Below are 26,567 nucleotides of genomic sequence, written 5' to 3' on the forward strand. Positions count from 1 at the left end.
GATTTATATTTTTGAGTTGAACACTTAGAGGCAATTTACTTTGAATCAGATATTGTTTCTTCCAACTTACCAAACAGTGTAACACTGAAAATGGCTATCTGGATATGCTGCCTGGAAGGGTTCCTGATTCAATGCTGTCCCAAACCACCAAACATCATCTATTATAGATCGGAATTTGTCATCTGTGAAAACAAAATAATGAATCATTAACAGCCTTAAGACATTTACTTTCAAGACTGCTTAACATCAAATGCATTTACATTTTCAACATGATTGAGGGGATATTCACAGCAAGGTCTTCCTTAATGTTGATTACCGAACTACAATAACAAAAAGAAACATTTGCTGTCAGTTTTTTATTGAGCAAAGAACCCTGCAAAGGCATACTCAAGGTCAGTGAGGGGAAAGTGGGAGGGAGGGAGGGGTGGTGTAATTTAGACTTTAAAATCACTGTTTGTGGGGTTTTTAAAACAAAAATTAAAAATAGCAAGAGGAATGAATAAAATCTGGAAAAAAATTGAAAATGCTGGAAACACTCAACCAGTCAATTAGTATCCAAGGAGAAAACAGAATTAATGTTACAACTTTGTTGTATTAATAAATAAGACTTACTAGCTTTCCAATTCCTATTTCTGGCTTCGTCATAAAATTGACGTAAAATAAGAAAATCAATCACATCCGGCATGTCATGATACCTGGAATATAAAACATTTGATCGCTAATTTCCAATATTTAAAGTCACTGCAAGATTAATAGACAATTCTGCACATACTGAGACAATTAGATGAAGTGGTACAGTTAATGTTCTTAGAGGATGGAATATGTTACGAGCACAAAGTGAAGACATTTTTTGCTACATCTGACAAAGGAAAAGCTCAATGCATATCATTCCTGAATAGCAATTTTGCATCACTAAAGTAAGCTCAATGATTTTATAAAATCCATATTTTACCTTAAAATGTACTGAAATTTATAGAAGATACTGCTTTAAATAGAAACACTAGTCAAAAAATATTTATCGTCATTCAATCTGACTCAAACAGAAGAATAGTTTGGCAGAGCATACAGGATAGCATGTTCAAAAATAAATGAAAGTTTAAATTAAATGCCAAGATATTTCAATAGTCACAGAAAACTTACAGGAATATAGAAAACTTAAAGAAGAGATTGGACAGAAATTTGAAATGCAGAGAAACTATACGAGGAAAAATATTGATATGTGAAATAGAGAGCCAGAGAAAGGGAGGGAAGTGCACACAGTCAGAGAAGCAGAGACTGTGGCAGCACTTAGACTTAGGCCCAAACCACAAAATTGCTGTGGGGCCTAGAATTGTAGACTTCTACAAAATTTTTAGTTAAGCCTTTATTTGTAATTGTATTCTTAATTTTAAGAGTACATTTAAAAAACACATATTCATGCATAATATTGTCAAACTAAGGCAATTAATCAAGAACATTAAATATGGGTAACATACTTCACTGAAAATGATTTATCCATGATTTTGCCTGTATCATGATCGATGAAGGCAAGTTTGAGGCAGCACAGTGTTGGAGGACCAACTTCATATTTTAAACCGACTATTTTTAAAAATTCTTGGTCCTAGGTAAAACAGAAATAACAGAAAAACATTTGATTCAGATCCTAAAAAGGACACAGTAATAGGTTCAAGACATTTCAACACTATTCAATGCGTGCAAACTAAAATTTTGTTTTAACTAGTTAACAATCTAGACCCATTTACAGAGACAATCCTGCCATTAAAAAATGATTTAACAGAAACTCTTCATTCTTCAAAACTTCATCAACTATAGTAAAGAAAGACATTATACATCATTATATATTCTTTCAATGGCCTTAACACTAAGTATATTTTTAAATGATCAGGAAATGAAGCCTAGGTCTTATCTTTGATTTCTGTGGTGTTCATAATTTTATCTGTGAGAGGAGAGGGTGCAGTGCCTGGTGTTGTTGTGAAAGGGAAAAAGTTAAATCATTTCTCACTACTTGTCACTGTCCTGCTACAAATTAATAGGACCATGTTCTAAAATTGAAATGCATCTGGCCCCACTGTTCAGAACTCAGTGCCAAGTCCACTAATGGAGTGAAAGATCAGATGTGCCAGATGATAAACGAACTGCAGGAACCCCACCAACAGTTCTCTTTAGAATCACTGGTATGTTCATACATTTCAGTCTAAAGGTTTATTTTCCAGGAGCAGAAATTGAAAGGAGGGGATTGGAGGGTGAATGCCAATAAACAAGAACAGAACAAGAAAAAAAGATTGACTTATAAGTTATCATCACAATATAAAATGCTGGATGCCTCAACAGCTCAGACAGCACCTGTGGAAAAAGAAACAGAATTAATATTTCAAGGCTAAAGGGTCTATGATTTGAAATGTTTACTGTTTCTCTCTCCAGAGGCACAAGAGACTGCAGCTGCTGGAATCCTGAGCAAAAAAAAAACAAACTGCTTGAGGAATTCAAGAGCATCAAACAGCATCTGTGGATGGAAATAGACAGACGAGAGAGGGGGAACAGTGAGAGGGTGTCACAGAACTCCTGTTGGATGAGAAATTCTTTAAAGTGGGCATATTTTGACAATATTTTGCAATGGAGCAGCTAAATGGAGACACAAGAGACTGCAAGTGCTAGGATCTTGACCAAAAAGCTGCAGGAGGAATTCAGCATGTCAGGCAGCATCTGGCGATGGAAATGGACATGCAAGGTTTCAGGTTGGGGTCCATCAGTCTGAAGAATGGTCCTGACCTGAAACATCATGTGTTCATTCCTTCCACAGATGCTGCCTGGCCTGCTGATTGTTTCTAGGCCATTTCTAGTTTATTTTAGATTTACAGCTTTTTAAGTTTTATCTTTGAATATAATTACAATAAAGAGCAGATGGGATGGCATGAGCAAATGGCCATAAATACAGAGAGTGGCATTTAGAGTCGAAAGTAGCACAATTAAATCAAATGTGATACAGCCAGAACGGTTGAGATTAAAGTTGAAATTACCAACAGTGAAAATTTTCTAATTGAGGAAGGTGGAAAAGAAATCCCATTTAAACAGTGAAGGATTTTAAATCAGAGACGTGATGGATGAAACTGGAAGATGCTTGAAAGTATAAATTTCAAAGCTGGGAGAACAGGGTGATGTGATAAAAACAAAGGCATAATTTAGTTATACAGGCAGAGTAATAGCACCACTTCTGACAATGTAATATCCTCCATGATAAGAAAGTCTGTTGTGATACTTTGCTCATGTCAAAATGGCCACCAGAAACAAATGTATGCCTCTGTATCTCAACCCTTCCAGTTGTGAAAATCAATGCAAAAATATAAATACAAGCAGTAATCACTGAAGCTACTCAAACTAGATTACTCACATACTAATGGAACTAAAATTTGACTCTGAATTTATAAATTTATTGTTCAGTATTACCCTAAGTTCCATCTTGCGCCATGGCTGCTTGAGTTTACTAATGGTGTATATTTTGGCCTTTTTAACAGCTTCAACATAAGCTTCATGGCCTTGCCGGAAGTAAACAACCTGTTGAAACAAATCCATCCAATAATGTTTAACATGTAAAGTATTGCTCAATTTCCATTTCATGAGAATCAATATATTTTAGAAACAGGAACACACCAAATTTTCTTTAAAAACCCCATTAATTAATAGAATCTATTAATTCATGGAAGTTTTTTTTATATAGTATTCTGGTAAAATACCACGTAGTAGCTTCACGTTTAAGGTCAAAATCTGTGGAGTCAGATTACAAATTGATTAAGGGATTGCAAAGGGCAAGGGTTTAAACTAAGTCACTAACACTGGTACCTGATGAGAAGTGGTGTTCCACAGCAACTGTTACTGTGCCCATTGCATAAATGATTTAAACTCTGAATTACAAGTCTAGTATTCTGATGGTGTATGGGATTAATACAGAAAACTTAAATGTGAAATACAATGCACATTACAAAATTTGAACTCAGAATTTAGAAAGTCTGGAAATAGGTTAGTGGTTCCAACAAATCTGGCCAATACATGAAGGTGCTGATGTCAGTAAAAGAAGCCACAAAAGTACTACCATGGAAAGATAAATTTCAGAATACTCCTAGTGCCAGAATTTATATGATAGATATGACTCTGACAGTTCTCCATAAAACTCCCGTAAACATGCAGTCTTTCGCCATTTCGCCCAGTGATCTGTGTCAAAATAAAACCTGAGTTTGTTTATAAGTGGATGCAACCATCCTTACCTCATCACCCATCTGTGGAACATAAGGTGACCTGCGTGGCATAGTGTCAGTAATCCATTTTGTGGGTTGCCATTCCTCCAACATTGAACTATCACCAGTTGGAAGGTTTGGTTTCTGCATTGTGAGGAGAAACAAATCAAATTATAGGAAATATATTTAATTAGCAAACTAAATGTGCCTTCTTCTTTAAGTCTAAACATGTTTACTATTAAAAGTCATACCTTATTAACATAATCTCTGAACTGCCATGTCCATAATAAATGTGATCTTACATAGTCATTAATTAATGTTGAGCAATGTCAGAAAGATAGATTGTTTGAAGCCCTCATCAGTATTTGCATTTTTGGTTTCTTCAATATATTGCAGGAAGCTCTCTTGGTAACGCACAAAAATGCAAAGACACAAATTAGGAGCAAGAGTAGTTCACTTGGCCCATCAAGCCTGCTCCTCCATTCAATAAGATCATGGCTGATCCAGTTATATTCCATTTGCATTCCTTTCGATGTTGGGTAGCATTCTTTGTTATCCTATTTCTTCAAAATAGCCTCTCACACATGAAAGATTGAAAATAATACAGTTGAAATATTATCGACTACAATGCATTAAATTGGCTCAACAATGTAAGTCAGCCCAGCGGTCATGCATTGCTAATTTAGAATCAGGGAAGTTTATTAATTCATTAAACCACGAAGGGGCTTTAAAAAACTCACTAGGAGGTTACAGCTACCTTTCGTGGTCTTCCTTTGGGTTTCTTTAGCTTTTTATTCCAAGGTTCTTTAGTTTTATCATCGTGTTCATCTTCTGAGCTGCTCAGTATGCGTGGAGCTCGCCGTCTGCTTGGTCTTTTGGGTGGTTGAAGATTATTCCCTGCATTTTCTGTCCAGTCTGAATAATCACTTGAAGAATCACTAAACACAAATGAGCAAATTTAGTTCATTTTCATCGGGAGAGTCTGATAGTTAAACATCTTATATGAACATAAATTACATTTATAAGTATATTTTGTTTCTTTTTATGAAAGTGGATAAGGTTGTGTTATTTTTCCCGTCTTCCAAATCTTGAAGATGTAGAGCGAGATGTATAGCTTCTGGATAATCATGTACTGAGCAGAGAAAGTCTGATATAATATTGCAAATTTATGGTACTTTACAGCAGATTAAACTCAAGATTTGCACCATTCTGCTAGTTTGGTTTACTGTGAATATAATCACTTGAAGGCTTTTTGGCTTCTCCACTTTCACCTTTAACCTTGGTTACTATTTTCACCCTTCTCTCTCCCACCTGATTCATCTGTCAAACCACCTCTCACCTGGATCTTCCCATTACTTGTTATCTCTTGCCCTATCTCATACCCTCACCTCCTTCTCCCAGCTACCTCCCCTTTACTCCTGACCCAAAATGTTGTCTGCCCATTTCTCTTGACAGATACAGCCTGACCCACTACGTTCTCCAGCAGATTGTTTTTGATTCAAGGTTTTAGCATCTACAGTCTCTTTTGCCTAAAAGGCATATTTCTGTTACAGGATTAAGATTCCAAAAGATGATTAGAAAGAAATGGTTTTGCGTGAAAGGTAAACATTTGAAGAATAACTCCTTAATTACCTATTAATATGTTCGACAAAACATACTTGTACCAGAAAGAAACAAGTAACTGCAGATGATGGTTTACAGAAAAAGACAGAAAGTGCTGGAGTAATTTAGCAGACTCCAGCTGCAGCTTTAAATTGCTCAAACTCATTTTCAAATTTCTTCATGCCTCACCCTTTCTTATTTCTAAATTTCCACCAAAACCACAAACCCTGAAAATCCCTCCACTCTACAATTCTGGCCTCTACTCCCACCACCAATATTAAAATTACTCCACTACTCAGAGCCATGCCTTCAGCATTTAATGTTACAAACTCAAATTCTCTCAATTTCTTTTAAACTGCTCCACCTCTCCATCATTTAAGTGCTCCTTAAAATCCTACTGCTATAGCCAAACTTTTGATCATGAATCCCATCATCTCAATGTGGATCCATATCAAATGCAGTTCGAAAATGCTGGTGTACAAGTACCTTTTATGTTAATGTACTCCACGGCAAGTTTTTTAAATCTGCAACAATGGGTTTGACCACCGGGTGGCGCCAGCAATGGCTGTCCCTTCCTTCTTTGTTGTTTTAATAGTGTTAAATGTATGTTTTTGGTGCTCTTCAGCCTGATTTATATGGGGGGCGGAGGGGAGACTTTTTTAAATCTCTTACCTCGGCGGAGATGCGATTTTTTTCCGTATCGTATCTCCGTCCGCACAGCGGCCTAACATCAAGGAGTCGGCGGCCTCTGCTGGAGATCAACAGGGAGCTCCAACCACGGGAGCCTGCGGACTTACCATCGTGGAGCTCGCGATCCCTTTGCCAGGGATCAACCTCAAAGCTCCAAACGCGGGAACCTGCGGACTTTAACAATGTGGAACTCGCGGTCCCTGGTTAGACAGACTTTGGGAGCTCCAAGCTGCGGGCGCTTCAATCGCCCCAACGTAGGGTCTTCGATCGCCCCGACACGGGGGCTTCGATCGCCTCAACTGCGAATGGTTCGACTGCCCTGACCGCGGGAGAATAAAGAGGAAGATTACTTTATTGCCTTTCATCAGTGAGGAATGTGGGGAATCTGCTGTGGTGGATGTTTATGTTAACTTTTATGTCGTTCTGGGTCATGTCACTTTTTTTTAGTATGGCTGTATGGTAAATCGACTTTCACTGCGCCTTAATTGGTACATGTGACAATAAACGGACCTTGAAACCATGCAAATGCATAAAAAATACATATTAAATTATTTGCCATGTTACCTTGCGCTGTTACCTTCGCTCTGCCACTCCTCTGAAGAGCCTCCACTGCCCTCTAGTGAATTACTTTCCTAAAAGGCAATCAATATTTCATTGTTATTTCATTTGTTGACTCTGAACTTGAATAAAGTACATTGCTGGAAATAACAAACTACAGATGCTTGTTTACAAAGAAGCACACAAAGTGTGGGGAATTCAGTGGGTCAGGCAGCATCCCTGGAGAATATGGATAGGTGATGTTTCGGGTTGGGACCTTTCCTCAGACTCCAGAGAAGCTCTCAGAGATGCTGCCTGACCTGCTGAGTTACTCTGGCAATTTGTGTCTTTTTTGTAAACCAGCATCTGCAGTTCCTTGTGTCACAAATTTAGCTATTCACTAATAAATAGTAGCAGTTTATACATAAGGTTTCTTCTGCCTAAAAATACAGTGGCTGAATGCAGATATTTAATGAGTGCTAATTTCACGATTTTTATCTCGTACTTTATTTCCATTTGGTCTTTTCTCGGATCCAACTATCATCTGTCAGACTTGCATGCAAACATAAGTTTTCAACTGAGTACAAAATAAAACCACTTCATTGTTCTACAAATTAAATGAAATTTCTACACCAAGGATCAAGACTAATATCACTAACCTCTTCTGAGCTAACCACTTCTGCTTCTTCATGGAAAAACTGAGCCAATTCTTCAACGGCAGCCCTTGTTCGATATTTACGCGGCCCACAACGGCGTCCCCTCATTCTTCTTTTTGTATGTTCAGATGAATCCAAGGAATCATTCTGAAATGATAAGAAAACAAATTTTCACTGCAAACCTTTTAACCTAATGTGCAACAATACAGGGTGACAGTCACCAAAGAACCCAACATTGCAGGAGAGGACTCGTATGGATATTTTTAAAAAGCAGCTTGGAAAAACGCCAACATAGCTGATGTAATCTGTACAGTAGCAACATTGGCTGCATGCAGGGAAAGTGTGCCATGCCCAAGCTCAAGGTTTATAAGCAAATAACTATTAAACAGTATAGAAGAGTCTACCTCAAAACACAAAAAAACAGCTTTAAAGCTACTTCATAATTTAGTATTGAAAGCGTCTTTAAAAATAGAAAAAATATGAAATTTGATTGAAGAATATAAAAAAAAAAACAGTTCTGTATTCGGGCTTCAGCTTTTCATCATTTAGCAATGATTTGATTGTGAGAATAACGAACTATATCAGAATCTGCAGATGACATTGGGAAGGATATAGAATGTTATTGCTAGATTGAAGAGGAAGAATATACTGAATATCTAATAAAATTATGATCTAATTTAATTGTGGTATAGCCTATATCTAGTCCTAAATTCACTAGATTTAATCAATAAAATATAATTTTGAGATTAGGTGTAGTAGAGTTTGTCTTAACGAGACATGTAATACAGAAGATTTCCAGTGGCTCTTCAGTTTGAACCCAGTAATTTAATAGTTAAACCATTTACCCTTTGTGCAGAGTACATTGGTCGTCTTTTCTTCTCTCTTGCATACAAGGCAATTTCCTCTTCACTTTTGGCAATCCTAAAATCTTCCTGCAAACTGAATACATGATTTCTGTTAGTGCATAATGATCAACAAAAAAAACTCATGCAACAAATTTCATGATTGGATTATCAAATTATATATTTTTTAACGTATGTTGAAGCACAAGATAGGTTACAGTTCTCAGGATGAGGGGTTGTACTGGGAGAGATCAGAACATGCAGTGAAAACATAACTGGATAGATGAAAGTCAGAAGAAAGTGAAGGAGAAGAACAAATCAGAAGAACCAAAGTTTCTTCCAACTGAAAGAAACATAGAAGTGACCAAAGTAAAAGTGATCGTAAAAGTAAAAGTAAACTTTCAAGAAACCAGCATGTTGAAGTATGTGAGGGAACTAACCAGAACAACTTTGAGATAAAGTGAATCAATCCAATTCAGGGTCAATAGCAAGACTCAATATTGAACAATGTAGATAGCCATTCCTCTCAGTTTGTAGCAGAATTGGCAATATCTGATTGATGATCAGCAACCTGTAATATTTAACCCATTTTTCTCCCTCCATGAATGTTGACTCGCTGACTGAGCATTTCTAGCGTTGTCTGCCTTTTTTTTTTTAACTGCCCTGCATACCACATTCTGCTCTGTTGCAGTAAATGTAGGACTACAATGTATGTTCAATACCCAAAACTGGAGAATTGTGTGAACTGAACTTGTCAACCAATTTTTTACAATGTGAAATGTAAAGCTCGTTAAACTATTTGTTTGTGCATCTACTGTAACAAACATAATGGAAGGTAAAAAACTGTCAGATAGAATCCCATTCGTCATTTGATAGTTCCAAAGTTGTATTATGATAGGTCTCCATGAAAAAATTTGCAACTCAATGGCCAGAATTGGCTGCGTTTGCCAGCAATTTTGCAAAGCAGATGGAATTTCCCAGAAAATCTGCTGGAGCATCTTCCCCAACATCTTGCACCAGGTGAGAACTGGAGCATGATGCAAGAGCCCACTCGCGTGAATGGAGCTACGAAGAAGTAGGAAAGAATTGAGTAAGTTAAGTTTTTTAATTATTTGTGCTTGAACAAATGTTTTTTATATATTTTACTCGTAAACTTTATTTTTCAACTGTTTGTTTCAATTTTAAGTTTTGAAGGGGGGGCATTCAGAATAATTAACGTAGACAGTTTTTCAGATTATAAAGCTGCAAGCATGGTTTTGCCAATCAGGTTTTCTAGAGGGATTATGCATGCAGAATATTTTCTGGTCCCCTCACAGGTCTCAGTTACATTATACGAAGCCTTGACACATTGGATTATCACTCAGATCTAGGAAAATTTGCGAAGAAATTACTCGCTCTTGACAAAATAAGTGCACAATATCAAGAGCTTTTCCTTGATTTACATACAGATGTATTCTTGGAATTTTCCGTTCAGCAAAAAGCCAGTGCAAATACATTACTTTGAGGAAAAGAAAATTCTCCATTATACAAGGTAAACGAATAAATCACTTTGTGGACAATTTTGGATACTTCCATACCTGTACACACAAGATGGTATTTCTGGTACCACCACTCTTCGTTTCCAGGCCATGATGTCTCTTTCTGTAGCTATTTGACTACGGGGAGCATTGTGATGCATCTGACGAACACCTTCAATGTGCCCACTACGACGTAATCCCACATTTGGTGATGACAAAATATCAGTGCTTGGATTCCTTACAGCTTGAAAAAAAAATTAATAAGGAAATAAAAGCCTTTAAATAATGATTTGATAATCATACTTAATCTGCAAATATCAGCACATTTTGCAAAGCAGTTAACTGAAAATTCACTGAATACAAAGTAGATTCTATAATTTGCAAGGCACAACTCCACCAAAATAATCCGTACTGCTTGAAATAAATCATTTACTGCTATTTATTTCTTTAAATCATGAGGCAAGACCCAACCTATTTTGTACATTAGTCATTTTGTGTTGCAACAGTCCAAGTATTCCTTAACATACCAAAAGGACATGGTTATCTAGAATCCAAAGAGGATAACTTGCCTGGATGACTAAAGCAGTGGTTTAAATTCCACTTATTCCAATTACTTCTTCCCACTATATATAACTCTTCCCTTTTTCCTCATGTTGACATCATCTTCTCTTAAATACAACAATGAATGTGGCACCTAGTTAAAAAATTGTTACCACTAAGTAAAGAAATATCTCCAAAATTCTTCAACGGACCAGTTTCTGATATTTTCAGCTCCCATGTTTGCTCTTTTTAATTGAAGTGGAAATATTTTCTCCGCATTAACTTTATTTAACCTATTCATAATTTTAAAGACTTTCAAATGATTTCCATTTTCCTCAGAAACAATCTTCAGACTACTCAATTGTCGTTGATAGGAGCAACCTCTGAATTTTAGTACCCTCAGAATGCAGAATACCTTTTGCTAACCAAAGTTAATACATGAAAATAACCAATCTAATTTTGCACTATTCATACAGAAACGAATCTCAAGTTAATTTCCACTCTGAAGTCTCACCAATGGGCAATGCTATTAATAATGATTTGTGTACTGGTCAGCATTATTCCTCCCCTATCCTCCTGCATCTGCACCAGCATCCAAGAAAAAGCAATAAAGTTTAATGAGACTGAGGTACTTTAAACAGCATATGACTTTCATGTCTCAAATTTGAGCCTGCAGAAAAGTCTGCAACAGAATAAATTTGGAAAAGGAATGGTGTTTAATGACAATGTTATAAGGCAAAGTACATCCATGTTGGTTGGTTAATTTTCCTTAAAATCTGAAAAAATAAGCAATGAGTGAAGAATTGATAAACTTGGCGTAATCAGTGGAGACAAGATTCCTGGCAATTGGCAAGTGTCTGAAGAGCATTTTCTTTTATAAAATAAAAAGCTGTGAGCAGAGGAAAAATGGTAAAATGGCAAAAGCTAGACATCTCCAAGGTTGAAGGTATTATTTTTCCCCCAAATAGGCAAGGATTTGTCATGTAGATAAGTAGGATGCAGAATTGTATTTACATTTAATAAAGGTCTGACTTGTTCATTATTTTGGAATATTAAAATATGTTCATAAACAAACCCCAGGAGTTCTCTATGGGGTGGCATGGTGGCGCAGCGGTAGAGTTGCTGCCTTACAGCGCCAGAGACCCGGGTTCAATCCTGACTACGGGTCCTGTCTGTACGGAGTTTGTACGTTCTCCCTGTGACTGTGTGGGTTTTCTACGGGTGCTCTGGTTTCCTCAACATTCCAAAAACGTGCGGGTTTGCAGGTTGCTATTGAGGGCGTGCAGCGTAGGTTTACTAGGTTAATTCCCGGAATGGCGGGACTGTCATATGTTGAAAGACTGGAGCGACTAGGTTTGTATACACTGGAATTTAGAAGGATGAGAGGGGATCTTATCGAAACGTATAAGATTATTAAGAGGTTGGACATGTTAGAGGCAGGAAACATGTTCCCAATGTTGGGGGAGTCCAGAACCAGGGGCCACGGTTTAAGAATAAGGGGTAGGCCATTTAGAACAGAGATGAGGAAAAACCTTTTTAGTCAGAGAGTTGTGAATCTGTGGAATTCTCTGCCTCAGAGGGCAGTGGAGGCCAATTTTCTGAATACATTCAAGAGAGAGCTAGATAGAGCTCTTAAGGATAGCGGAGTCAGGGGGTATGGGGAGAAAGCAGGAACGGCCATGATCACATTGAATGGCGGTGCTGGCTCGAAGGGCCGAATGGCCTACTCCTGCACCTATTGTCTATTGTCTATTGTCTATTATATGAAGACAAATTATGCCCTTTTATTCTCTTCTGCACCTTAGGAGTTTATAAGATTGTGTTCAAAAACCATCACATTCCTTTCTAATATGTTGCAGAGAAACATAGTAATTTGGGTGTTTAAAATTAAAATTCTCTATCACAAGGCAATTTAACTTCTGATGTTCTTTTGTGCTTACAACACCTTTTGAAGATAATTTACTTTAGAAATAAATTCTGTACCTCTTGCGGGTGTGCTAACTCTGTGGTGTGGACTATTCAATCCATTTTGCTCAGTTCCTGTCCGCTGGTCTTGCTGCTGTTGCAAATTTTGAATCATGCCATCCAGAAGACTGATCTCCATGTTCTGTTCATCTTGTTCATTTGTCTGCTGCCCAATCACTTGCTCTACAACACCACCATCACCTATCAGAGCATCAACATTCAACAAATTAGGGTGGCACGTTGGTACAGCGGTAATGCTGCTGCCTTACAGCGCCAGAGACCCGGGTTCGATCCTGACTATGGGTGCTGTCAGAACGGAGTTTGTACGTTCTCCCCGTGACCTTCGTGGGTTTCTCCAGGATCTCCGTTTTCCTCCCACACTCCGAACTTGTAGAGAATTTTTAGGCTTATTGGCTTGATATAACTGTAAAATTGTCCCTAGTGTGTGTAAGATAGTGCTAGTGTACGGTGTGATCGCTGGTCGGCACGGACTCAGTGGGCTGAAGGGCCTGTTTCCACACTGTACCTGGAAAGTAAACTAAACTAAAAAAAACAGGAAACTCCATGTTCAAAATTACGGCAAAATGTATAGAAAATGCAACTCAAGCAGTATCGTGTTTTTAATTATTTGATTTACAAAAGAGGTACTGAATTATTTTACTTTGATACCAAACGAACCCACTTACTTGTTGCCACGTATCCTAACTGTGGTATGAGCTGTTCATCTTGACAGTTCTCACGACCTGGCACTAATCGCTGATATTCTGTTCGATGAGGATTCCCATCTACATCCACAAGAAATGGTGGGGGCATGAGATGGGGAGCTTGTTGAGTCTGTTCATCCAAGACAAAATTGTTCCCATCTCGAATCAAAGGCCGATAATCAGTATGGAAAAACATCTGTTCCGGAATCTGTAAACAAATTATGTTTTCTTTACATATATCAAATTCCATCCACATCCAGAAGCATAAAAGATGCCGGTAAAAACAAACCTACCACGTCAAGTAGTGCAATTTTATCACAAGATCGTAAGAATCAATTTTAATTTTACTACTCTTCATTCAATTTCCTCTGATAACCTTCGCCAACAACTACCTAAGTTGTCATCCCTCTAGGGCAAATCCAGCAAACCAAATGTGCAGGCAGGTGGGGCTAGCATAGATGGGGCATCTTGGTCGGCATGGACAAGTTGGGCCGTGACTTTATGACTCTATGACCTCCTGCATCAGAGAGTGGTAAGTGCATGGAATGCATGCCGGTGACTGTGGTTGAAGCAAAGTCAATGAGATAATTTAAGAATTGTCCAAGGGAGCACTTGAATTGCTACAATGTAGAAAGTTATGGAGCAGTGCTGGGTGAAGGGTGGTCATTGGTTGGCATGGTCAAATTGGACCAAATGGCCTGCTTCCATGACCCCATTACTTCTTTTGATTCCACTGGTAAATACAACTGCAGGAGTAAAATTAACACATTTTTGGAAGATCAAAAAATAAATACAAATGCTTACCCTTTCATACAATTTACTGCATCCAAACCCAAATATAAGCAAATGTCCATGTGAGTCAGTGCAAGCAAAATGCTGGCCATCTGGAGAAAACTTGCAGTCAAATACAGCACCATGACCTTGGCCTTCAATCTGGAATAGGATTGTACATTTTAGCTCTTCCAATATGCTGAATATATTGCATCCAAAACAAAGTACCCACACCAAGTTGCACAGAAGATGCCTTAAACATAGTATACAATGTAAAATCTTGAACAAAAGAACAATCAAATACAAATCAGCAAAACTGAGTTTAAAATTTTCATGGATTACTGCATTCAAGTAAACTGATGAAAGAGACCTTTCCTACTTGTCCGGATTCAATGCTTATTGTACTGGAAACAAGTTATTTGGTTCACTCTAGAAATATTAAGGATTCCAAGCAAAAACAATCTGACTAATGCACTGTGATAAATAAATTAACAACCATGATTAGAAGCTAAAAATAATAAAATGTGCATAGCAAAACAAATAAAACCAATCAAATTTACAATTTTTACTAGCATTTAAACATGAGGGTCAGTTGTGAGAAAGAATGAAATCAGGTGTTAAGTTGGTACTGTATGCAAAAGATCTGCATGTTCAAAAGTCTAGTTTTAGCCCAGAATTTACAGACAAATTGATTAAGATCATGGAGATCATCAGATGGAAGAAATAGGTGTGCACCAGTCAGTCTCCCAATCAGCTTGCACCCCCATTCACTAAGATATGACAGCAAATTGGAGATACAAGAGACTAGATATTATAATCTGATGCAAAAAAAAGTGATGCAGGGAATCCAGCTGAAATGCTGACAATCATTTTGCCTCCACGGATGCTGCTTGGTCCACTGTTTTCCCCCAGCAGTTTGTTTTTTTTTTTTGCTCAACATCCCTGTAAATCTCCTCTGAACTTTCTCCAGCACAATCATATCCTTCCTCTTGTGTGATGATCAAAACTGCATAAAATACTCCGTGAGTCTAATCATTGTCAAATATATCACAAATGTAAATTCATTCTAAGTTCACGAGTGGCTGCATGGCTTAATTTGGCCTGGAATCTTTGACTTTGCTGTGAGTCAACATATGGGCCCCAAGAAAAGACGTATCTGAAGCTTCCTTAAGAACATGAATCTCCAAAGAGCAAGAAAAACTTTTGTTTCTGAGCATCATCGAATACAGCTTTCAAGACAACTAAAGTTCAGAAATATTCCTCTTAAGACATACAATGGCACAAATGTATATTTTCCAATGACTGATACTTGCATATTTATCAGTTTTATGCTTTCCCTTTTACTTTCCAACCCTTGCAGGTCTTTTCATTTGTTCTGCTTTGGCTTCACACATGTTACATTTTTGCTATTTAACCATTAGCAAATGTTCATATCAGCTTATCAGTTTAGAGCACTTACCATGTTAAAGTAATGGTGAGATTTTGTTCCTTTAGTAATATCCCAAATAAAGACATTTCCATCATGGCCAGCAGACAAAATTATTCTCGAGTCAAACGGATGTGGTTCCAAAACAAACACTTCGTCTTCATGACCCTAAAGAATAATGAACAAGAAATAAGAAATACCGCAAACTCTAAAATAGAACAGAAAATACTGGAAATGAGTATAGAAAAAATAGAGTTAAGTTTAAGAACTGGGTAAGACAAAATAAAGTTAGTTAAGTTGCATGAAAGATAGGGACATGGATAAACATAATATCAGTGATAGAGTGAGGGGAGGATTGCAGCGAGGGCAAGCTATAGAGGTCCTCTGGTCAAATGTTTCAAAGGGTCAGTTAGAAGGTTATAATACAAAGAAGTGCAATGTGTTGCCAATAGCAGAGTTGTGGGACATACCCTGTAGATCAGGGTGCATTAATGGAAAGGTGTAGAACAAGAATTCACTTGCACTTCTTCCAATCTAATGAATTGCAATTGTTGTGCACAATGTTGTCCTGTACATCAGAGAAACTAAATACAAGTTTGGGTAACCACTTTGCAGAGCACCTGCATTTGGACCATTTCCTGGTACTTTAATTCTGAATCCCATCCCCTTTCAGATCTTTTAGTCTGCGGCCTTCCGCACTATTATGATGTAGACCAAGCGTAAAACAGGGTAACCAACCTTCTTTTGGTTATTCCACTATTTAAAAATATTTTGCTTCTTTGTCTTGCATTACCATTCTCTACCCATCCCCATTAATCAACTGCATTGGAGGTTCTCTAAGTTGTCCCCACAGTTACTCTATTCTATCCATTTATTCCCCCCTTTCTCCCACTCCCTATCTTAAAGCTAACTGGTTTTTGTCTTTTTCCCAGTTCTGATAAAAGATTTTTCACATAAAAGTTTAACTATATCTCTATCACAGATGTGGCATGACTACCTGTACGTTTCTAACATTTCCTGTTAATACCCAAAACATATCAAGATGATTAGACTGAATCAGCATTTACCATAAAATTAATCACATTACAGGCAGCTTTCTTCTTCATTTCAGCAGCAGTTGAATCTAAATAATTAACAAATTTATCAACAGATATTCTTCTTGGGGTTAGAGGGTTTAAGGGATATGGTCAATAAGCTGAAACAGTACTAAATTTAGATGATCGTACTGAAGGATTCAAATGACTATTTGAAGGATTCAATGGCTTTTTTCCCCACACAATAAGATCATAAGTCATAAGATCATAAGTGACAGGAGCAAAATTAGGCCATTCGGCCCATCAAGTCTACTCCTCCATTCAATCATGGCTGATCTATCTTTCCCTCCTAACCCTATTCTCCTGCCTTCTCCCCATAACCCCTGACACTCGTACTAATAAAGAATCTATCTCTGCCTTAAAAATATCCATTGACTTGGCTTCCACATCGTTCTGTAGAAAAGAATTCCACAGATTCACCACCCTCTGACTAAAGAAATTCCTCCTCATCTCCTTCCTAAAAGAACATACTTTAATTATGAGGCTATGACCTCTAGTCCAAGACTCTCCCACTAGTGGAAACATCCTCTCCCCATCCACTCAATTCAAGTCTTTCACTATTCTGTACTTTCAATGAGGCCCCCCTCATTCTTCTAAACTCCAGGGAGTACAGGCCCAGTGCCGTCAAACGCTCATATGTTTACCTACTCATTCCTGGGATCCTTCTTGTAAACCTCCTCTCCAGAGCCAGCACATTCTTCCTCAGATATGGTGCCCAAAATTGCTCACAATATTCCAAATGCAGCCTGACCAGCGCCTTATAGAGCCTCAGCATTACATCCCTGTTTTTGTATACAAGCCCTCTCAAAATAAATGTTAGCATTGCATTTGCTTTGTTTACTACCGATTCGACTTGCTGATTAACTTTTTGGGAATCTGCACCAGCACTCCCAAGTTCATTTGCACCTCCGATTTCTGGATTCTCTCCCGATTTGGAAAATAATCTACTCCTTTATTCCTACTACCAAAATGATTGACTCCACACTATATTCCATCTGCCACTTCTCTGCCCTCTCTCCAAACCTATCCAAATCCTTCTGCAGAGTCCCTGCTTTCTCTACACAACCTGCCCCTCCACCTATTTTCGTATCATCCGCAAACTTGGCCACAAAACCTTCAAACCCCTCATTCAAATCATTAATATGCAACGTGAAGAGCAGCAATCCCACAACCGAGCTCTGCGGAACACCGCTTGTCACTGGAAGCCAACCAGAAAAGGCCCCCTCTATTGCCACTCTTTGCCTTATAATACCCTTGAATAAAGCTGTGACCCATTTTAGCTCAGTTGCTCAATTAATCCATATGCTCCTACCAGATATACAATGCTTTAATGGCTCTAAGGTTTAGCAATGCAGGACAATAAGAAACCACCTTCCAGATCTAACTTCAATGCAACCTTCCCTACTAATGCAAGTATATACCTCAGGCTTAACAACATTGATTACTTCAGTTTGATTTCTTTGCATTAAAGATGGATCCATACATTACTAGTCAAGGTTAAAAACAACCATAGGATTTTAATTGAGATTTACTGAGAAAAATATACTTGACTCAGTCCATCATACTGATTAACATTCCCGCTACCACTCCACTCTCTAAACTTGCTTTATCCCCTTATGTAAACTAAATCTGCAAGAATCCAATCACAATCTGAAATTGTTCAGTGAGGTGCAACAAGAAACATACATGCACATACATACACAATAGGTGGAGTAGGCCATTCGACCCTACAAGCCAGCACTGCCATCTAATGTGATCATGGCTGATCATCCACAATCAGTACCCTGTTCCTGCCTTCTCCCCATATCCCTTGATTCCAGTAGCCCTAAGCGCTCTATCTAACTCTCTTTTGAATGCACCCAGTGAATCGGCCTCCACTGCCTTCTGAGGCAGAGAATTCCACAAATTCACAACTGTATGGGTGAAAAGATTTTTCCTCATCTCAGTTCTAAATGGCTAACCCCTTATTCTTAAACTGCAGCCCCTGGATCTGGACTCCCCCAACATCGGGAACATGTTTTCTGCATCTAGCGTGTCCAATCCCTGAATAATTTTATATGTTGCTATGATCCCTTCTCATCCTTCTAAATTCCAGTGAATACAAGCCCAGTCGCTCCATTCTTTCATCATATGACAGTCCCACCATCCCGGGAATTAACCTCGTGAACCTGCGCTGCACTCCCTCAATAGCAAGAATGTCCTTCCAATACTTTGGAAGCAACAGGATTTCAGCCCGTTTTCAACTTAGGCTCCAGATTTTCATGTCAAATACCGTCAAGATGCCGCATGATAAAAATAGAGCCTCACCTCCTCTCAAGTATGTCAAGCACTGTAACTGTTTTTACACGTCTCAGATTTTTAGTTTCGTTTAGAGATACAATCATTACGTGCAACCGATATTTAGACAGGTACTTGAATAGGCAAAACATAAAAGGATATTGATTTAATGAGGGTAAATGGAACTGATGTAGATAGGCAACAAAGGTCAGCAAGGACACGGTGGGCTGAACAGCCAGTTTCTCTGCTCTACCACTCTCTAAGTTGAGAGAGTCAAGAGCGTTTAAATATCATAAGCGTTGGGAACAAAACAACAAAATTCTAATTTGCTGCACCTTTACAGGTACATTAATACAATAAATTACCAAATAGTGCTCAGCAGCCAGACCAAAATGTACTGCAACCAAAACAAAGTCCATACTAGACTGTTGCTGAAGTAAGGCTGATCAGAATGCTTTAGGAGCCTGATGGTTGATGGGAAGCTGTTCTTGAATGTGGAGGTCACTGTTCTCAAGCTCCTGTACCTTCTTCCCATTGGTTGCAGTGAGCTTAGAGTGCTGTCAGGGTGGTGTGGATCTTCTTATTAGCCATCTTTTTGTGGCAGGGCTTTCAGTTGATCCCTTTGAAAGGCAGGGAGATCAATACCCATGTAAGACCGGATAATGTCTGCTACTTTCTGCATCCTCTTACGTTCCTGAGCATTCAAGTTACCGAACCAGATCATGATGCAACCAGTTAGCATGTTCTCCACTGTACACTTGAAGAAGCTCAATAGAGTACTGTATTCAACAACATATCAAATCTCCTCAATCTTCTAAGGAAGTCGTTGCAATGAAAAGTTTTCTTTGTGATTGCATTAATACGCTGGACTCAAGACAGATCTTCAGCTTGCACACCAAGGAGCCCGAGGTTGTTGGTTCTCTCCACCCACCACCCAGTTGACGAAGAAAGGTTCAAGGATCCTTGGCTTTCCTCTCCAGAAGTCAACAATTAGCTTTTTGGCCTTGCAAATGTTGAAAACAAGATTATTGTTCCAGCATTATTCAATCAGATTATCAATCTCCCTCCTGCACTCCGACTTGCCCTTATCCTTTACAGAATTGCACAGAAAAGTCGCATCAAAATATCCTGAAGTTACATATAAAGCACCAAATTGTATTTAGCAAATTTAAAATCAACCCTGGCGCACATAAAAATGTTGTTGTATTTCCTCAGAATTGAAAGCAAGCATTAAAGTCAGCGCAGTCCTCAACTGTCACAAAAATGACTGGAGCCCTCAACATCCTGAATCAAAAAAGTGCAATCTCTCAGCCATTGCTGAAACAGTTCAGATGAAGTGTAATATTTTGTCTTGTGTTCAATTTGTCAGCTCCATGAGTAATAATTGTGGTATTAATACAAAGGAGGCTAAGCATTGCGAAAATCATGCTCCAAAGTGATATTAGCACAACTGAATCAACACGTAGATTTCTAAGTAATTGAAAAACAAGCAATCTTGTTTGCATCAGAATTTGTTATGCGTCTCACACTGCTAAACAGTTGGTTCTCTCCACCTACCACCCAGTTGAGGTCCGAGAATCCAGGAAGGGAATTGAATTTAGGATTTAAGTTAGAAAAAAAGGAGACAGTGTGAGCGAAAGAAACAAGCAAAGAAAGACAGTATGTATAAAAAAATCCTTACCATTTTATTTATAGGAAACGATGAAACACATTTCATACGAACTATGACAGGCATTCAATTGGGCTTCAACAATGGAAGTTTGGATAAATGTTCCCACATCATTTATTAAGATATTCACGTTTTCATGGGTAATATGTATTATACTCATGACAATCTGCCAACCAGCAGACTTTGTATTAGTATTTTTATTCAATGTGCAATAATTTAAACTCAAATGCAAAACTTGAGATAGAGCAACCTAAGAAAAACAATTTAATTGCAAGTCTTTCACAAAAATCAAAATACAGCACTTCATGCACAATAGCATTAAATTATTTGTACTGGTCAATTTTGCAACGTGTTAATCTTTAAATATAATCTGGCTAGCACTTACCATTAGGATATGTAGTAATTGCCCAGTATAGGAATTCCACACCTTTAAAGTATGGTTGTTCACAGCAGTGATTACAGTATTGTCATGACGGTCCCATGCCACCATTGTGACTTTAAGTTTTGTGATCTTATCATCTCCTGGACTAGTGTCACTGTTAAAAAGACAATAATTACACAAAGAAAGTGTTTTGAACTTGCAAGAAACAAATGACTGATAAGCAAGAAAAAAATGACAATGACATTCAGGAGAAACAGGAATTTTCTCCAACCCCACTCTTTTCAGATCCATTCTCTATCTCCTTCCTATATGCAGTCTCGTCAGTGTTTGATGCCAGCAAGACGACGGAGCTAATTAATAACTTCATGAAACAAGGTAGTGTACTCAGTCAGTATCAAAGGTGCTGAAGTGTCGAGATTCGAGAGCTTCAGGTTCTTTGGTGTAAATATCACAAACAAATTGTACTGGACCAACCACAATGAAGCTACAGCCAAGAAAACACACAAAACCCTCTACTTCAGAAGACCAAGGAAGTTTGACATGTCTCTATTAACTCTTGCAAATTTCAAGATGCACCATAGAAAGCATCCTTTGGGGATGAATAGTTATCTCACAAAGGATGGAATCTCAATCTCCCAATCTACTTTATTGCAGCCCTTGCTTCATTTGTATCTGTACTCTGTAATTGTAATGCTCCAATGCCCAAATTTCTCACTGTATCTCGATTCACGTGACAATAATAAACCAATTCCAATTGTTTCAAGTTATAATTAAGCTAGTAAAACATTTTGGAGCGCCAGCCTTTGAAGCAGATTTAGATTGTTCATTTGTCAGAACAATAATTTGAATCTGTTCCTTTCAGTCTACGTGTACTTTTATTTGTGCAGCATCGAGTATCAAATACTAAACCCCTTCAATCTTTCATCAACACTGTCAGTGAAAAGCCCCTGAGCGGGAAAAAAAATTCACAACATAGCTATGGAAAACAAAGTTGCACAAAAAGTACACAACCACTCTGAATCTTAATACACCTGCAGTCAAGTCCTTTACAGCCAATTGTAGAGATGCTCATGAACGGCAATGCAAGACTAAGATATCTGAGAATCCTAAATCTTACCCTGGCAATTTGGCACTCATATCCAGCAAGATACTTTTCCACTCCTGGTACTGGTAACGCCAGATCCGTGCTGTTCCATCTCTGCTACCACTGACCAATCTAATTTATAAAAAATAAACATTACCAACAGATTCACCCTGTAGGTGTTGATGCTCAAGAGATTAGATTTCTGCCTTTAAAAAGTTTGATAAAATCTGACAAAAGTTCAACTAATCTGGACTACTAATTACAGAGAGCAAACAAAATTCAAACATAAAGGAAGAACATAGTATTTTGTAGAAAGCTGAAGAGAAATAGTGAAATTTTTATTTCCTGTAGAATGTTTCTTGCCTGTAAAACTGCAGCAAGTATTTTATGTTCTGTTTCATATCCAGTGCACATGACAAATAAACATTTGAACTGAGATATGAAGAATGGCAGAATTAATATCCAAGTTAATAAATGATTTGCTTAATGGTGAAATATATACTTTAAGTAAAAATCATGTTAATTAAGAGTTTTCAATAATAGTATGCCAAATAACTGTGGAGTTAGTGCCTGTTTGAATTGCACCTTAAATCAATTACTTTAAAAGTTATTAAATTGTTTACAATATACCATTTTATGCACAAAGGATTTTCTTAAATTTTATATATCCATTCTATTAAAAAGTGATACAAACTAAATCTTAAGACCTTTACGGGGATTACTTTACCTTTCGTCTGCATTGTTTCAAGATTACATAGGATAAACAAACAGATTTGGAAAATAAAATTTCCCTTCATAAAACTACTTTAATTTGTAAAGGTAAAATTATCTTATTAAAACTATCAAGGAGTAGCTGAACATACATAGGTAGCAGATATGGTGTATTCTTTTAAAACAATTACTTTGTTATGGTAATCTAGAATTTAATAAGCAATACATCAAAGTTTGGCTATCACCAGGAATAGACAATAGACAATAGGTGCAGGAGGAGGCCATTCGGCCCTTCGAGCCAGCACCGCCATTCAATGTGATCATGGCTGATCATTCTCAGTCAGTACCCCGTTCCTGCCTTCTCCCCTTACCCCCTGACTCCGCTATCCTTAAGGAAGCACTATAAAAAGTGAAATAATAAAACTGTAAAGTTACTACATTATTGATAACAATTTACAACAACAGTATATAAAACATTTACCTATCACCATTGTTGGAGAACTGAATACTGTCTACTTTGTCCTGAAATTGAAAAAATAAATGTAAATATTTAATAAATACCAACACAAAATATTTGATGGCTTATAACTAATATTTGCACTGGAAGCAATTTCACCATTTTTTAATACTAGTAGATAAATACATTTATTTTTAAATGAATCATAAACAATATCAGAAGTTCAATTAAATGTTTCAAAGCTCCAAGAACTTATTTACCATGTGAGATTCTAATTCTGAAATCTTCTCAGGGGTTCCAGATCCCAGATAATATATACGGATCACATGATCACTGCTGCCTGCTGCAAGAAACATGCCACCTTTTGACGAAAAATAGTGTATTAGAACAATAAACTGCAAACAAAAATATACTAATTTCAGATTTTAAACCAAAATTGTAAAATCAGAACTATAGACCCAACATAATGAGGCAGTTGAAACATTGAAGCACCGAGAATCTCAGTACAATAAATCTTAAACTTTCACTAATTAACCTTTTCAGTTTCTCAAATTTGTGGTCAAAGCCCTGGGATGCAGTATTCCATTACCATTAACCACATTACTGCCTTTTCAGCCCACAATATGATGAGCATTTTAAACTATTATTATAAATGATTCAACCCCACCATCTTGACCCTGATAATTCAGGGAAGTTTTTCCCTTATTTTCAAAAGGATAAAATTTTTGAATTAATTGGTTAAAAAGACATAGCCCATCCCACCAAGCTATTCCACTACCAGTAAAGGGCCCGTCCCACCTAGGCGATTTTAAGGCGAGGTGTCGCGGGCATGATCTCAACGAGATCTGGGTGTCCTAGTGCATCAGTCAATGAAAGGAAGCATGCAGGTACAGCAGGCAGTGAAGAAAGCCAATGGAATGTTGGCCTTCATAACAAGAGGAGTTGAGTATAGGAGCAAAGAGGTCCTTCTACAGTTGTACCGGGCCCTGGTGAGACCGCACCTGGAGTACTGTGTGCAGTTTTGGTCTCCAAATTTGAGGAAGGATATTCTTGCTATGGAGGGTGTGCAGCGTAGGTTCACTAGGTTAATTCCCGGAATGGCGGGACTGTCGTATGTTGAAAGGCTGGAGCGATTGGGCTTGTATACACTGGAATTTAGAAGGATGAGGGGGGATCTTATTGAAACATATAAGATAATTAGGGGATTGGACACATTAGAGGCAGGAAACATGTTCCCAATGTTGGGGGAGTCCAGAACAAGGGGCCACAGTTTAAGAATAAGGGGTAGGCCATTTAGAACGGAGATGAGGAAGAACTTTTTCAGTCAGAGAGTGGTGAAGGTGTGGAATTCTCTGCCTCAGAAGGCAGTGGAGGCCAGTTCGTTGGATGCTTTCAAGAGAGAGCTGGATAGAGCTCTTAAGGATAGCGGAGTGAGGGGGTATGGGGAGAAGGCAGGAACGGGGTACTGATTGAGAGTGATCAGCCATGATCGCATTGAATGGCGGTGCTGGCTCGAAGGGCTGAATGGCCTACTCCTGCACCTATTGTCTATTGTCTATTGTCTATTGAGTCTTCAATGAATCGTAGCAGATCTTGGCGTGTCACGGAAAAAAATTCCAGATAGAAATTTCTCGGCGACAGCTGGCTTGTCGCCAGGTATCGTAGCTTATTGCGGGCGCTGTCCCCAGGTTTGCTAGGTTGTCGCAGATGCATTTAGAAGCACGTAATATTAAATTAAGAAAAGGCATTCGAAGATACCAGAAGATAGTTTTGTTTAACCAATTCATTTACCATCAGGACATTTGACAGGTAGATTGGAGGCGACAGTTTGACGGTCAGGTAAGCTTGGGAATTTCACGATGTTTCCGAAGATGGTGTAATCTCTTAGCCAGGTGCTAGTTTTAAAAAAAGTAACTTGTATCGACCTGACTCGGCATTGTTGTGGTCATTGTCGTCGGGTAAAAGAAAATTTCGGCGATCCGCTACGACTTTGACAGTCACCGGCAGTCACCTTAAAAATCGCGTAACTGGGACAGGCCCTTAAAGTTGATGTCTCTGTGTGTGCCAATACATCTTATCATCTTGAAGACAACAAATCTCAAAGTAAATCAAATTCGTATTCAACTCCGAAAACCCTACACCTCTCCTGAAGTCAGCAAGCAATAAATGCTATTTGCAGTTTTGGGGTTTCGTGACCACTTCTGGCCCATCACTGCCCCTGAACTCTATAACTCTCGCTTATCAAGATCATGAGGTCAATCCATGCAAACCAACTGCCCCACATTAAATGAAATCACATGCAGGATTCTTCCACACAAATTAAATTCTTACATTCCAAGCCCTATTTTAATGGACTAGTGACAAAACAAGCCTGATGAAACCTGCAATCTTCGCCACAAATGTGCTTCCATGACGCAGCAGTTAAATGGTTGTCAAGCACATAGAATCATAGGTCCAGCTTCAGAGGTGCCGCCACAGCAAAGAGCTGTACTTTTCACGATCCCCTCTGCTTAACCCGCATTGGAAAAGAGCTAGAACAGATGCTCTTCGGTTACATTGTCTTACCCGTTTCTAGTTGGATTGCCTCATCCAGTGCAATCTCTATCTCCACAGACAAAACCACAAAAAGAGAGCAGTTCTAATGGACAAAAGAGATAATATACAACTAGAATAAAATACCCCAAAGTGAGAGGCTGCAGCTCTGACGAATCAACCCGAAATGTAAACTACATCTCTCTCCACACAGGTTGCCAGACCCAAGCATTTCCAGCATATTTTTCTTTCCAAATATTATCAATCTTTAATAAGCCAATGACAATCCGCACAGACTGACAATGACTTTCAGTGCACACAGGATCTTCCTGCACAAACTTAAAAGCCTAGGATTGGCACATTCAACTCATTTGTTTGCTTGATGCTAAAGCTTTGCATATAACGCATCATAAATTAGTGCCAAGATGCAAACTTTGTAGAGAGCAGAACACACAATAGCTCCCTCTCTCTCTCACTCTCAAAGTGCTAATATCAATTGCAAAAGATATTCAGCAAAGAATCCAGCGTCAAAGTACTATTTTGCAAAAAACTGCTGCGCCTACTCATTTTAATCAATCATAAGTAAAGAAGGACATCAATATCCAGGTTTACAATGTAATATTCAAGTCATCAGATTCCTGTGGATATAAAACTGGGTAACATAACAGCTATACGACAAGAGTTTGATCCTTTGCATCAAATGTAAAGATCCTCACACTAATGTCAGCATCCTCCTTGAAAGCAATGTCACCAACAATGAGGCAATGAACTTCATGCAATAACTCCATTAGACACAACATTGTGTGGGTAGCCAGTTTCTCATCATCTCAAATACTGCGCCAACAGTGGTGCACCGGTAGAGTAGCTGCTTTACAGCACTTG

General features: G+C 38.2%; 1 protein-coding gene across 1 annotated transcript in view; it reads right to left on the bottom strand.

The window, feature by feature from the left end:
• The window catches only part of LOC144598983 (bromodomain and WD repeat-containing protein 1-like), a 75,906-nt gene that overhangs the window by 29,407 nt on the left and 19,932 nt on the right, over positions 1-26,567 (bottom strand). Inside the window, exons 11-28 of the mRNA XM_078409674.1 lie at positions 23,414-23,514; positions 23,178-23,218; positions 22,019-22,117; positions 20,905-21,055; positions 15,513-15,647; positions 14,087-14,215; positions 13,265-13,490; positions 12,597-12,779; positions 10,134-10,317; positions 8,560-8,653; positions 7,718-7,861; positions 7,086-7,153; positions 4,987-5,167; positions 4,260-4,373; positions 3,445-3,552; positions 1,476-1,600; positions 613-695; positions 71-182 (exon numbers count right to left, since the gene is read on the bottom strand). Of these exons, the coding sequence (XP_078265800.1) occupies positions 71-182; positions 613-695; positions 1,476-1,600; positions 3,445-3,552; positions 4,260-4,373; positions 4,987-5,167; positions 7,086-7,153; positions 7,718-7,861; positions 8,560-8,653; positions 10,134-10,317; positions 12,597-12,779; positions 13,265-13,490; positions 14,087-14,215; positions 15,513-15,647; positions 20,905-21,055; positions 22,019-22,117; positions 23,178-23,218; positions 23,414-23,514 (2,278 nt within the window). The remainder of the gene's footprint in view (positions 1-70; positions 183-612; positions 696-1,475; positions 1,601-3,444; positions 3,553-4,259; positions 4,374-4,986; positions 5,168-7,085; positions 7,154-7,717; positions 7,862-8,559; positions 8,654-10,133; positions 10,318-12,596; positions 12,780-13,264; positions 13,491-14,086; positions 14,216-15,512; positions 15,648-20,904; positions 21,056-22,018; positions 22,118-23,177; positions 23,219-23,413; positions 23,515-26,567) is intronic.

The sequence above is a fragment of the Rhinoraja longicauda genome, chromosome 12 (assembly GCF_053455715.1).
Source record: "Rhinoraja longicauda isolate Sanriku21f chromosome 12, sRhiLon1.1, whole genome shotgun sequence".
NCBI lineage: Eukaryota > Metazoa > Chordata > Chondrichthyes > Rajiformes > Arhynchobatidae > Rhinoraja > Rhinoraja longicauda.